This window comes from Fundulus heteroclitus, chromosome 20 (genome assembly GCF_011125445.2).
Source record: "Fundulus heteroclitus isolate FHET01 chromosome 20, MU-UCD_Fhet_4.1, whole genome shotgun sequence".
NCBI lineage: Eukaryota > Metazoa > Chordata > Actinopteri > Cyprinodontiformes > Fundulidae > Fundulus > Fundulus heteroclitus.
This window is the reverse complement of record NC_046380.1, coordinates 25,687,454-25,701,784: the sequence shown is the minus strand read 5'-3', so window position 1 is coordinate 25,701,784 and position 14,331 is coordinate 25,687,454. Positions and strand designations below refer to the sequence as shown.

At 40.9% G+C, this 14,331-nt stretch overlaps 2 protein-coding genes across 4 annotated transcripts in view; both read left to right on the top strand.

Annotated features, from left to right (window-relative positions):
• The window catches only part of zgc:152986 (uncharacterized protein LOC101884054 homolog), a 2,544-nt gene extending 2,022 nt beyond the window's left edge, over positions 1-522 (top strand). For both annotated transcript variants that reach the window (XM_036151828.1, XM_012878137.3), the window contains exon 3: positions 149-522. In XM_036151828.1, the coding sequence (XP_036007721.1) occupies positions 149-450 (302 nt within the window). In that variant the 3' untranslated portion in view covers positions 451-522. The remainder of the gene's footprint in view (positions 1-148) is intronic.
• A 1,171-nt stretch (positions 523-1,693) lies between these two features.
• Positions 1,694-11,948, top strand: si:dkey-28n18.9 (sorting nexin-6). Of its 2 annotated transcripts, none has more exons than XM_036124572.1 (14): positions 1,694-2,011; positions 2,213-2,326; positions 2,476-2,583; positions 3,160-3,220; positions 3,347-3,471; positions 5,177-5,260; positions 5,341-5,415; positions 5,507-5,537; positions 7,019-7,106; positions 8,140-8,179; positions 8,259-8,345; positions 8,432-8,521; positions 8,714-8,779; positions 8,918-11,948. In XM_036124572.1, the coding sequence occupies exons 1-14, from the start codon at positions 2,006-2,008 to the stop codon at positions 9,053-9,055; spliced, it is 1,113 nt and encodes a 370-aa protein (XP_035980465.1). In that variant the 5' UTR covers positions 1,694-2,005; the 3' UTR covers positions 9,056-11,948. The 2 variants fall into 2 exon arrangements, with proteins under 2 accessions (XP_035980465.1, XP_035980466.1); XM_036124573.1 differs by having other exon boundaries at positions 1,695-2,011; positions 2,216-2,326.
• Positions 11,949-14,331: the final 2,383 nt, after the last annotated feature.

Below are 14,331 nucleotides of genomic sequence, written 5' to 3'. Positions count from 1 at the left end.
CCCCCTGCTGGTCCATGGGAGCTGTGCAGCAGCTTAATTTGATTGTGCCTTGGGCTGGCGCCTCATAGTACAACGTAAGAAACATAATTTTGAGTGTATATTCACACAAGTTAACCTATTTCCCCCCCCCTGTTTTGTTCTCTACTAGCCTATGCAGTGCTATCAGATAAGAAGAAAAGGAGGCTGTATGACAGCGTGGGCCATGAAGCCTTCTTAGAAAACCAGGCCTCATTGGAGCCCGAGGATGATGATGATGATGATGAGACCAGCTTCCACTTCAGCTTCTCAGACTTCCTCCAGGATTTCCATGACAGTGCCTTTATGGATGAACCACACTTGCACTGGAGTTTTCTGCAGGATGTGGAAGAGGAGGACGTTCAATACAAACGTTACAGTTTTGAAGAGTCTACCTTTTATTTTGAGGATGAATATGAGGGGGAGTATTACTAGTAGTTACTAGTTTCATTTTCGATATGTGTTTTAATTTGTCCTCTTTTATTTAGAATAAAGTTTTCCAAACAAGTTGTATCCTGTATTCACTATGCAGAAACAGTATTTACCAAAGTGTTCATAACTCTCTTGAACCTTTTCATATTTTGTACTTTTGAATTTTCAAACTTGAATGTATTTATTGGGATTTCTGTGTGATAGAAGAAAACAAAATAGTTCCCTAAAGTGAAGTGGAAAGAAGTGGATTAGCCTTAATCAGAGAAGCTCCCAAGAGGCCCATGGTGACTCTGGAGGAGCTGCAGAGATCATCTGCCCAGTTGAGAGGATGTAGACAGGACAAATATATGACAAGTCATACACTCCACAAATCCATGGCATGAATAAAGCCATTAGTAGTTCAAATTGCAGTTTACCACAAGCTACGCAGGGTGTAATGAAATCAAAACCTAACCTTATGGCCGACAAGCCAAACCCTCATGGGTGGTGGAAAACAACCACTTTACATCCTAAACACAGCATCTACATCATAAAGCAACATGCTATAGGGATGCTTTTCTTCAGCAGGGACAGGGAAGCTGATCAGAGTAGATGAGAAGATGAATGGACCTGAATACAGGCCAATCCTGGATGAAAACATGGCGGCTACAGAAGACTTAAGGCTGGTGTGGCGGTTCCCCCTCCAGCAGGGAAACAACCATAAGCATACAGCTCAAAGCTACAATGGAAGGCTTTCAGATCAATGCAGGTTCAAGTGTTTCAATGGCCTAGTCAAAGTCCCGACAGAGACGCAACAGAGAATCTGTGGCAAAAGCTGAATGGAAGCCTGAGGTATTCTGCAAAGAACAATAAGCAAATAGTTTGAGTATCTAGATTTGCAAAGCTGCCAGACACACATTCTTTTCTTTTTCTTTTTCTTTTTTTTTTTTTTTACAAAATATTGACCCAGATTGGCTGAATACAAATGCACACTGGATATCTAAAATTTTTATTTGTAAAAAAACAAAAAAAAAACACATTGAAAACCCTGTATCACTTACACTCCACAATTATACATGCTATGTTCAAATACAATCCATTTGAAGTTTGTGGTCACAATGTGATAAATTGTGGAAAAGTTCAAGGAGAGGCCCGTCATGTCCCTTGAAGGCCCTTTGTTTCCTTCTCTTGTGAGATATCTTGCAAATTCAGTGGCTGCAAGCCAGTAAAGCTAACAGCTAGATAAGTGAACAGACCGTTAGGACACTTTTCCTCTGTGGGCGTAGCAACGGTCCAGCGTTTAAACACTGACACACCGTTTACTCATCTGTTTCCCTGCGACAGCATTTTTTAGACGTGCCACAGTTTTCTCCCGTCTCTTCAGGGCCAGGGTGCACTTTGACCCAGAGGAAATCCTGTTCTCTCCCTGCAGCAGAGGACTGAAAGGCAAGCAGACGAAGGCTCTTCTTAGCTTTTGTTTTTATTGTTTACAGAGAGAGAGAGAAAACAAAAAAAGATCTTACAAACGACGAAAAAAAACAACGTTAGACCTCAAAAAAGAAAATTAAAGGGTTTAAAAATGATGGTAAGTGAGCATGAAATAGTTGTTTTTGGGAACTTGTGAGTGTCATGTGACGGTGTTTTACTTTGTCTGAACAATCAATTGTGTAGGTTTAAAAAAAACAAGAAAAAAGAACACCTTGAATGTAGGTGTTACTTTTATTTTGGATGGCATTGACCACGGCTCTCAGAGTATTTCCCTTTTTCTTTTTTTTTCTTTTTTGAGCAGGAAGAGGTGAACGAGGCGACTTCTGTTCTGAGCGTCTATGGACATACCATCAAAGTTACAGAAGCCCTGCAGGACGGGGACACCCTCACCTTTATAATTGTTTCTCAAAAGGTGGGAAAATGTGAAAAAATATTTCAAGAATATCGGGTGCAAAAGGTTGTCGACTGTGTGTTTTTGTTATTCCAGCGGGTGAACCGCTCCAGTTGATTGGTTTGATTAGTGATGTGAAAAGCACTAACTGCTGAAATGTCTGTTTCAAGCTGTCCGGGACGGGAGAGTACCATGTGGACCGGACCTACGATGACTTTGAATGGCTGCAGCAGCACCTGTACGCTCAGGAGGATGTGCCTGGGATACAAGGAGTCATTGTAAATGCTTTTTAAAGATTTTGATCTCTGCCCATGCCCTATCTGAGTTACAAAAGTTAGAACAGAGGAACTCTAGTACAAAGACAAACTTTCAAACATCTGTAAAATGTCAGGCATGCAACCAGTGTTTCCTAATGCTTAACTCTGAAAATTTAAGCTTTCTCAGGATATTTCACAATGATCGGAAGGTTTTTTTCCCTGTAAAACATGATTGTGATTCCATTGTAATTTAACTGCTGTCTTTGCTATATACATCGGGTATTTTTGCCAAAGTATGCAGAAAAGATCACATGAAGACCTTGTGAAATTGTGTCGGCCTATAATATATATATATATATTAATTTAAATCTTTGATACATTTAACAGCACAATGAAGGGGATAGTTACTCTAAGCTGCACCAGTGCTATGGAGAGTTAGGAAAGAGTTCTTTGTCTTCGCTGTTATTTCAATATATACAGGACGCTGCTGCCTCTTATAATGATGTAAACTTTTTGTATTAAATGCAGTTACACTTGGCTTTGTTTGGAGAAACTTTTAACGCAAGCAAGTGAAAAGTTTCTCTCGTTTTTTTTAAGTTCCCTCCTCTTCCAATGAGGCCTCAGGCGAACGCATCTGCCAAGGTGATGAAACAGCTTGGTGAGTGCACCTGAACGTCAGCTGAGCACAAAACGGCCGTGTAAATTTGATGAGTTTCCGGTTTAGTGCTTTTCTTTCCTTGCACTCTTTCCCGCGTGAAGTAAAAATCTGTCGTTTCGCCTGCAGGTTTCCTCGGTTTAGGAGAGTGGCAGCCGTACTGCAAAGCCCTGGAAACGTTCCTCAGGCAGGTTGCTGCTCACTGCATACTCAGCAAAAATAAAGCTATGGAGGTCTTCCTCACGAGCATCGATGTAAGTGGACACAGGCGCATTTTCACTTGTCTTTATTTTTAATTGTCAAACTTAGTTCCAATGAGCAATGCTGGTTTTAATAGAGACTAGTTAAAGAAGCTTTATATGAGACAGACTCCCAGTAAATGGTTAAACTTTCACCAAGGTTGTTTGGGAGGAGAGATTTTCATGTGACCATCTTGGCAATCTTAGAAAACATTAAGCTTTTACTGTGTGATCCTTTGCCCGGGTGGTTATAACAACCACTGATGAAAAAAAGATTATTTATGCAACGCTGCCTCTGAGACATTCCCTCCAGGCCCTTTGTGCTCTGCAACATCATGTTTTACTGATACCACATGTGTCAAACTCAAGGCCAGAATCCGGCCCGACAAGGCAATTTACCCGGCCCTCAAGCGCCACAAAAGGCATATCATGTCATAAAGTAGAGGCATATTTCCTTTTAAAAGTATGTAAAGTAGCTAAAACTGTGCCTCTTGTAGCAAATGTCGATTTAGAAAAATAAACTGTGTAGTAACAGCGTACAGCCACTAGATGTCAGTGTTTCCGCAACACATTAAAATAACTCAGAAATGTCCAAAAAGTGATGCAGAATGATAAGAGTTAATGTGTAACTCACCGTAATATGAACTTTTTTTGCAGATTAACTGTATAAATTAGACCTAATGTGCTACTTTTATGTTACAAAAGTGTCATCTATACAGGTGCAACTGGCCCTCATAATGCCAAAGTGGCCCAATATAGAAATTAGTTAGACACCCCTGGCTTATACCCTCCCACTAAGCTAAATACAGCCATTGCATCTGATGCCACTCTGCATCTGTTTGCATTCATTTTCACATGTATAAAGTCCCAGTGTAAACATTGAGTTGCAGGATGCGGCCAGCTATGGCTTATTTGTATAAAAGTGACAGAGCCGTATAACATTTTTAGAGGAGCTCAAAATAGAGGAGCTCAAAATAGGCAGAAATGAGGAGGTGAACTCTCCTCATTTGAGAAGGATTTTGTGCAAAAAATTTAATGAGCATGTTTCCTAAAGTCCGTAGACATATGCTAAATGGTTAAATGCAAACATATTAGGTCATCTTTAACATCAATGTCCACAAAACTGAGAAATTCCAGTAATATAATGTAACAATAAAATTGGGAGAAAAGACATTTGAATTTTAATTATTTTAAACGGCACCCTGACATACCGGCATCATTACTCCTTTGTGTTAATTTCAAATTTTAACAGAGGTTTTGGCTGTATAAACCATAAATATTTTAGTGTGGCTGACTGTTGAATAGCTGTCTGGGGAAGATTTTAGCATTGATGAGTTTTCTGAGTAGTTTAAAAAGTTCTCAAAAGAATTTAAAATCAGTCATTTCACTGTACGGAAAACGGCCCACAAGTAGATGACATTCAAAACAACTGCCGACGTGCCCAGGTCTTGGAAGTTTACCCTGAGAGCAGACCAAAAGACAATAAAAGGTTGAAAGTTAAATGCACAAATTAAACTTTTGTAGGAAACCAGATCAGAGGCCAGTTTGGCATAAACCTAATGTGGCACTCCAGGAAAAAAAACTTCACACAAACTGTGAAGCGTGGAGGTGGAAGTGTCATGGTTTGGAAACGCTTTGCTGCAGCAGGACCTGCCCATCGTAGTACCAACAATACTACAATATCTGCTTGAGCATTCTGTGATTTCTTGTGTGTTTCCAGCCTCCAGGGAGACAGAAAGTTAAGAGAAATATTTTCAACCGTCTGAGTCAAGCTGTGGGAGAACTGAGGAAAGAAGGACACAAGGTTTGCAGTGTGCGCTTGTATCCGACAGAACGTACGCACAGGCGATAGAAAGTGTAAACGCTTTTAAAATCTATCTGCAGGACGTAGATGAGTTTTTCCAGACTGAACGTGATCATAACCTTGTTCTAACAGGACATGCCAGGACTGCAGCAGAGGTGAGTCATCTGCTCCTCTCTTTCTTTGTCCTCCGCTTCCTCTCACTCCCTCACGTGAGATCCCCTTTTTAAATTTGATATTTTCTTGCAGAAATTCCTGGATGTGGCTCTAACCGAGCAAAGTAAGTGACTTGCTGCTTTACCGTCGTGTCCTTCGACTGCGTTTTGCTACGCAGTGGCAACATTTTCACAGCACACACATCCACACATTTTCCATCACAGCTTAATCCTTGCAGGGTCACAGCTGGCTGGTGCCCATCGCCAGCAGTCTGGTTCTCTGGACAGGTCAGCAGTTCATCACAGAGCGATAAAGAGACACACCTAAGGGCAACATAGAGTGACCATGTATGTTTTTTTATGTGAGGAGGACAATGATCTGGGTACTCCGGAGGAACCCACACATGCACAGGGAGAACAAGCTGCAAGACATCAGTGCCACTGTGCAGCTCGCTCTCAGTTAATGCAGTTCATGCTGTAGGCGCTACATGTGCTTAGGTGCTTCGGTAGATATTTAAAGGAAGATCGTGTTCAGCAAACTTCCTTACCGCATCGTTGTTAATGTGCATGTCAGTGGTGTATTGCACTGTGGGTCAAAATTGCCAGGTGGGAAGGACCTTATTTTTCCTCTTGATTAAAAACACTAAATGATTTTATGGGAGATTTGAACTGCACTAAATTAAACATGCACTGTTTTTATGAAACAAAGCAGAAAAGGATGAGTTTTTGTCGGTCTGAAAACAGGTATTGGATGTTTGCCTTAATAAAAGATAGACATACAGTTTCCTAACGTTTTGTCTCCTATGCTGTTTTATTTTGTTGCTCTAGAAAAGCGTTTTAGTTTATTGCCAGCAACGAAGATAAGAACCTTCTTTAAAAACCCTCCCTTTGTTTAGCCTTAATCGATGGGTGTGTTTGTAGCCCGACTTACAACACGTATGATATTAAAACGAAAGCAAGCAAACATGGGTGCTGAAAGGAAAACCCTTTGTGTAGTATCAGACATTTTCTATTAAAGGAAATAGAAATTTATTACTACAAATCTCATCTTAAAAAAATTACTAAGATCTCCATTTGCATCATCTCCATTTACTGAAGGCTCAAATTTGGACCACTCTTGAACTGTGGTTGCAAAATTATTTGGACTCCCCTAGTGTTTATACTCTGTCCCTCTTCCCTTATTTGTGACCCCATCTCGTATGGATGTATTTAGTCCCTTCCTACTTCTATGTCTTACAAGTAAACAAAATAACTTATTTCCATCATTATCTATGAACCTCACTGTTGCACATCAGGGTATTTACTTAGGTAGTTCATCCTGTTGATTAATTATGGATATCACAATCATAAAGATGCTCAAATCTGATTTATATTTACATTTTATTGTATTTTTTTCCGAACACATTTAATACATCCCATTTCTCCTTATTATGAAGGTGATTCTCATACAGACTAGTAAGAATCATCACATTTTAAAACCCAAAGTACCGGTCCAAAACATTGAGAGCAAAGCGCCCCTTTGTTAAAAAAAAGTCAGATATAAGTTGGCCAAAAACGAAATAGATGATTTGTGAAAATAACCAGCATCCGTTGTCATTCCTTACAGAAATAGCTGTAGCCTGTGGGCACTTTGCTGCCGCGCTGCAAATCTGCGTCGAGAACGGAGACGATCCTGAAAAAAGGGCTTTTTCTAGGTGAGGAAACAAATGTTTGGTTCCCTGGTCCATAAGTCTCACATTTCTAGCTAATAGATATGTGTATATGAGATGAATAAAATGCAGTAGTTGTAGAGGTATCAAAGCAGGAATGCGTTTGTCTTCTTTCTCGATGTTGATATTCCTGCTCAGCAGTTCAGTGCCTCCTTTGTCTCAGTTTGTGCTTTTATTACAACTGCTTCCAAACGTTTATGGAGCAGAACCGAGGACAGGCCAGTTTATCAGTATGATAAACTCCTAAATGGTATCATATCTTCATGTCTCTTCCCACTCCCATGAAATATAAGCCCAGAACTTATATCCCATAAGTTCTGGGCTGTGTAAAAGCCTGCTTTTGGGGATAGACAACCATATCCTCCATCAAATGTCGTCTTCATAAAGGACAGGACTACAGCTGGTGCTTTCTACCATGCTTTGTGATAATTTCTACAAGTTAATGTTAAGAACTGCTGAGCACATTGCAGACTTATAACCAATTCAAATATTTAAATTCAATGGTAATTATGTTGACTTGAAAAACTGATACTCACAGATGCTCCCCATCCAATGGGACCATGCTTGAGCTTGAGCTCACAATTTAAATGCCCCAAAACACTTGCAGCTATCATCACAGTGGAAGGGGTTTTCAGCAAAATATCATTCTGGGGCCCTAAATACAAATGCGTGACAAACCTCTCTTATTTCTATTTAAAAAAGAAATGAAAACCCTCTATGCTTTTCCTCCACCTCAGATTTATGCACTACTTTGTGTTGATTTATCACACAAGATCCCAATAAAGAACACCGAACTTTGTATTTTTGTAACGTAAAGAAAAAAGAAAAAGAAATGTTGAAATGCACAAGGTTTATGAATAAATAACAAAGCACTGTATAAGTAGCTGTAGCGACTACACAGTTCCTGTAGTGCAACATTGCACATCTGTTCACATCTGCTATAACGTGGAAATGTCATGTGGGATTTTTCTCTCTTAAACAATCTGAGGTGTTCATTTGAAGCCCTTTCTGCTTGCAGGGTGTGTGCGAAATTATCAGAAGTCTTCGATTCTATAAAGGTGACTATTTTGTCCTTTTTACAGCAGCAATATATGCCAAGCGCATTTGTGCCACTAGCTATTGTTTTTGTGTGAGCAGAAAAACATGATGAGCGTCGCTGTGAACGACATGAACACTCTGGGTCTGGGTCTGGACCTGGACTGGCGTTACCAGGAGGCAGAAAGGGTGAGCCCTCTGGTCGCAGACTCAGTATCCATCCTTTCTCTCCGAGTCGTACTCATGTGTGTGTGAATGGATGACTGTGCTTCAAGGAGATGCTCTTCAGACGAACCTGCAAACTGGTGGAGTTGGAAAATGCCCGGAAGAACGCGGAGAGGGCCAAACCTGTGAAGAAGAGCGCTGTGAGTGCCTTTATCCTTGTCATAGCAGAGATACTGTTAACACAGATGCACATCCCCGAGGCGAACAGCAGGTGGCAGCAACGCTCTGCTTGTTTAGTCCAGTGTCAGAGCACTGGGAGTTTTAAAAGGCCCTCTAATGAAGCATGCAATGATGTTGAGACTGGTGTTTTTTTTATTATTATTATTATTCAGATGGAGGAGGTGAAGAAAGCAGCGGAGGGAGAGTTTGAGCAGATTTGTAAAGTTGCAAAACAAGAGGTAAAATATTAAATATGCAACCACGATCCATGTTCCCGGATAATTGTCAACGGGCCTCTAATGGCAAATATTATTTGCATATTTTTCACGTGATGCATTTCTATCCTGTGTTTTTTTTGTTTTTTTGTTTTTTTGCAGATTGTAAAACTCAACCAGGAGCGTGTGGGAACGGTGCAGAAAAGTCTTACTCAGTGGTGTGAACAGCAGCTTCAGACAGCCAAGGAAGGTGCTGACATTTTCAACCAGCACTTGCAAGCCTTTAAAGCCATGGCCTGAGTGATCACCCCCCCCCCCCCCCCCCCCCCCCCCCCCCCCCCCGGCGGCGCCGCTACCTTCAAACAGGCCTTGAGTTATCACCTGTGTGTCGTTTGGTTTCTCATACTGTTGTCTGAGGCGTCGCGGGACACACATTGTGCACTGATCTGAACTACTGCTAGCTGAAGATTATCTGTTGTCTCAACCAAACCTTACCCCCAAAGTCCCCATAACGGGGTTTTTGCATAAACAGACATTGCAAATTAGCGATCCGAAACCCACACGTAACAAACACCGACTTGGATAAAATGACTGCTCTGAGATTTAACGCTGATTATCTGCTGAGCTTTGATTGTGCCAGTGCTTTGTGCAACGCTGCTGGAATTTGCTGAGATTGTATTGTGCTGCTTTCTAGCTGCTACATCAGCTGGGAGGAGGGAGGGAGGGAAGGGGGGGGGGGCATAAAAGAAAGTGTGATGAATTGATTCCTAAAGCACCTGCTAGCCTCACAGCTCCTCGATCATAAATCAGTTTATTTGACCACTCTTGCAAGGACGTGGCCGCAAGGACGCTCCACTCTTGCCGCCTGAAACTATTCCACTGTTGTTGATCTTAGTAAATGCTTTCTTTCTTTTTTTTTTAAATGATTGTTCAAAACGTCCGGGTCGAGATTAAGCTGCACTTTGCTGATATTTCGGCACATAACCTCGTAAGGATATGTTATCTGCTCTGGACTGGACATCCGTGTCAGAGCGTCGCTGTGAGCTTCGTCTAATCTGCTCCGACCAGAGGTGTCTGCTGGGTGAGGAAAAAAAAAAAAAAAAAAAAAGGCGCAGCAGCGAACATTTAAGAGAACAAATCAGCGAGAGACTGATGACTGCTCTCGCACGTAGGGACAGGAGAGATTTAACAGAAGTCTAATGGAAGGACTCTAAGGCCACTGAGGGCTGAAGGCAGGTTATTCCCCCAAAGTATTTGAGAATTTTAATATGGGAGTAAAACCATACATGTTTTCTCCCCTTTGCTTTACATTTTGAAGTAAGCCGCTATGCATTTGAATTCAGCAACCCTGCATCCCCCCCAGTCTCAGGTCTGTTGCAGCTTCTTACAGGCTGACCTCAAGGTTTGGCCTTTTTAGCTGCATCTATGTTCCTGCCAACTTTGGCCAGCTTCCTTGTCCTGGCTGAAGAAAACCATTCATTCCCGCAGCATCATGCCGCCACCACCTTCTTTCACTGAAAAAAATGTTGTGACAAGAGGGAAGTGCAATTTTAGTCTTCCACCCAACATACCATTTTGCATATATGCTTAAAAGTTTCCCTTTAGTCCCTTTGGACCAGAGCATCTTCTTCCACATGTTTGCTCTTTCCCACTATATGGCTTTGGGCAAACTGGAAATGGGACCTCTTATGCTGTGAATCTCTGTTGCTCCTCCAGAGTTACCTTGGTTCTTTTGGCCCCTTGTCTGATTATTGCTCTCTCTCTGCCTGGCGCTGTCCGTTTAGGTGCGTGGCAAAGCCTCGGCTGGCTGACCGTGCCGCCCCACCCTTTACATTATTGGATGAATGATTGAGCAGAGCTCTGTGAGATGTTCAAAGCTGGGTATATTGTTTTATAACCTAACCCTACTTTAAGCTTCATCTCCGCTCTGTCTGCTGTGTTTCTTGGGTCTGGATGATGTTGTTTGTTCACTGGCGTTCTCTAACTGGATTTATGCTGAGTTGCCATAACCCGCTGGTGAAATGGGTTGCACTGAACTATTTAGAGGTGCAACAGGAACGTCATGCTGGATACATACAGTTTATTTGCCACACTTTTCAGATTTCTGTTATTTTTTTGTTTTTGTTTTTTGGACAACTATTAAAACCATGAAACCATTTCCTGTAAATGTCACGAGTATATACAATTTTGAAGTTTATGGATGTTGACAAAAAGGGATTATTAGTACTGGGCACTCTATGTGCTTGCTAAATAAACCCCTGAGGCCTTCAAGGTACAGCTGTGTTTATACTGATTTATACTAAATATAAAGGGGGCTATATGAAAATGTGTACCATACTCTTCAGACTTTTATTTAAAAACCTTATAGCAAATCAGATATCATTTTTATCCACTTAAAAGTTTTGCATTACCTCTTGTTGGGCTATGACATAAAACACAACGAGCTTTAAGCTGGAACCACGACACAATATGAGCACTTTTGCAATGTATTTTATGAGGGGAAATCATATTATGTTTTCTTTTTTCTTTTTATGTTCTTGAGCTTCCACTGTGTTTGTCTTGTTAAAGCTCTGCTGCCGTGTTTCTCACCTTACCTCTGCTAGTTTTATCGCTTTCTAATGTGCACCATTGTGTTTGTAATGCATCTGCAAAGTTGAGTGCAAAATAGGAGAAATTGGGTTTTTTACCTCCCCTGAAACTCAAATAATCTTAAAAATAATGTTTCAAAATCCTGAAAAAAAAATTAGTTGTAGATTTTGTTCCTGGGAAATAAAAAGCAGTCATCGAGTGCTGACAGGGATGCAAGACATATGAGGAATAAATAGAAGAGCGCATCCTACTGCTGTGACGGAGTCTTTCTATACCTCGGACTCCGACTGTCAGCGGTGAGTATTTGTCCGTTTTATCCTCTGACAGGATTATTTTAGCAGCTGCAGGCAAAGCCACGGTATTTAATCCACCTAAATTCAGTTCAGCTCTGTGACTGAGGGGAGAACAGCACTTTCAAGATGTTGCAAAGAGGCTGGTAGTTCAAGGAGGGATGTAAAGCGTGTCTGGCTGGGGGCAGGAATCAAGAAGTGCTGAACATCTTCTTGGCTGGAGCAACTGAATAACAGTTTCGCTCATTGGTTCTGTCCACGCTTCCATCAGCGTCCTGATTCAGCCCCTTGAAGTCAATGGTGTGGTTTTTTTGGGAGAGAATTTATTATCACTGTTCCCTTCAGTGAGCGTACTTACACACGTTATGCAGCTTAAAAATACCTTCTGACTCAAATGAAAATGTGAACACAGAAAGAAAAAAGAAATACTGTTCTGATTGAAAAACTGAACTTTATCCGCTGGCTATAATTCGGTCCCAGTCCACGGATGGGAGCTCACAGAAAAATTGGACTTTATTTAATTAAGAAACGTTCTCAAAAATGTCATAGTGAAATTCACCCTGGCTGAATGAAACGGTTGAGAGGGTTGATTCTGAATCAACGGTATTGTTGGGTGCTCCCCAAGGCCCCATCTGCCCTTTAGAAAAGGTGTAAATGTTTTAGTTGAAACCGGTCCCCCTGATGATTTAGAGGAGCTATGCCTAGAGGGATCTGCCCCAGGTTGGCTGAGGAGCAGGTGGCAGGAAGGAAACACGTCTTTCTCTGAGGAAAAATAAATCAGACTTCCAAACAAACACACACACAAAAAAAGAAATAAACATAATGGAGAGAGATGATTAGTGATATCATGAATTCATCAGCATCAGCGTCGTTAATCATTTGATACTGAGATGCAGGGGCGTTGTATAGGGGGGAAAGGTTAGGTCTATTCCAAGGGCCCCTGACTGAACGGGCTCCCCAAAAAGAAAATTGTATATATTTATATGAGCTTTAGGGACAATTTTGATTTTTTTTTGTCAAGGGGGCAATAATTCCTGATGGCACCCCCGCTGAGATGCCACGGCCCTGGTGGTAAAAACAATTAAATTCATTTTTAAGCCCAATTTCCAGTGACCTATGAAGACATATTTAGTTCCTTGTGAACTCAGCATTGAGACATTGTGCCCTGTTTATAAAACTGAATAGAACAGAGCTCAAAAACTGTCACGCAAAAAGGATCTACATTACAGAGGTGCAAGTCAAATTATAACGTGACCTAATGTCGGTGTATTTGAGTAAGATGTAACGCCTCATAAAAAGTATTCTGTCTTTGAAAACATGTTTCATAACTATTGATTAATGCAATACATTCATTATGAAATGAAATCTCTGTGAGTGCCACAGCCCCATAAGGTACCCAGTCTGCATATTTTTATGAGACACAGTTTACAAGAACAAGCAAACATGAATCACATGCCTTCGTAGGCACAGTAAACCAAATAATTTATTGGATAGCAAAGATAGCTTTCAGTAACATTGTAATATAACAGTATTATCAAACTTGTGTCTGCAAGGTTTCCGGTTTGAACCCCATGGACTGCCACTCTGGGTCTCTTAGCAAGACCGGGTGCAGCACAGTGGCAGCCCACTGCTCCCTAAGAGACAGGTTAAATGCAGAGCACAGACTTCACTGGAATGTATGTCGTAATGAAAAATAAAGATGATTATGAATTCAGCTGTTGTTATTCTCAAATAATACATAAAGAAATAAATAATCTTAAATGAAAATGTTAAAAAAGGTTTCATGTTATAAGGCAAGTGAGTTAGAGAGAGATGAATGAGGAATACACCTGTGTGTTTGAAGCTTCTGAAAAATAAGGCAGAAAAATCCTAAATGGCTTATAGACATGATTTTGTAAACAATAAAGAATGTTACATGCTGTCCACACACTTCCAGTCCTGAACCCCATGCTTGGTGAGTTCTACATAGGACCTTTGTTCAAAAGTGGTCCTGGTTAGGGTCTTCAGCAGTTCCCTTTTCTGAGGGAACAGGTCTAACTCCTCTGTCAGTATAGTTACATGAAGATAGATTGAGAGGGAAAAGGGTGTGTTTTCATTTAACCGCAGCAATAACATATGCCTGTGAGCCAGACAGTGGAGAGGAGCAATGACAGCTCCATGGTGTCCCATCCTTACTGCTGTACCTGTTTCCAATGAGCCCCCCCCCCCCCCCCCCCACCCGACACACACACACACACACACACACACATATATATATATATATATATATATATATATATATATATATATATAATACGCACAGTTGTCAAGATGCTTCATATATATATATATATATATATATATGTGTGTAATTGTATATGTTATTATATAGTAATTAGGAAGTAATTAGGTATTTGCCTCATTCCTCATTTTCCTCCTTCCTGTTCGTCTCTGATTGTTTGCGAGAGGCAGATAAAGCGTCAAACGCTGTTGAGCTAATTATTATTTTAGTGGTTTTACTTTTGTCTCCAAGAGAGAGAAAAAAAATTCCACTTTGCTGCAGCGCTTACACAGTGAGCGGCACAAACAGAAAAGACAGTGTTCTTTCTTTTTTTCTGAAGGATTCATCACATTGCAGCATTGTTCTCTATTCTTTTCAGTAATGCTGGTCCCTGCAGTTTGCAGTGGCATTAAAGCAGACGAAATACACAACAGGGG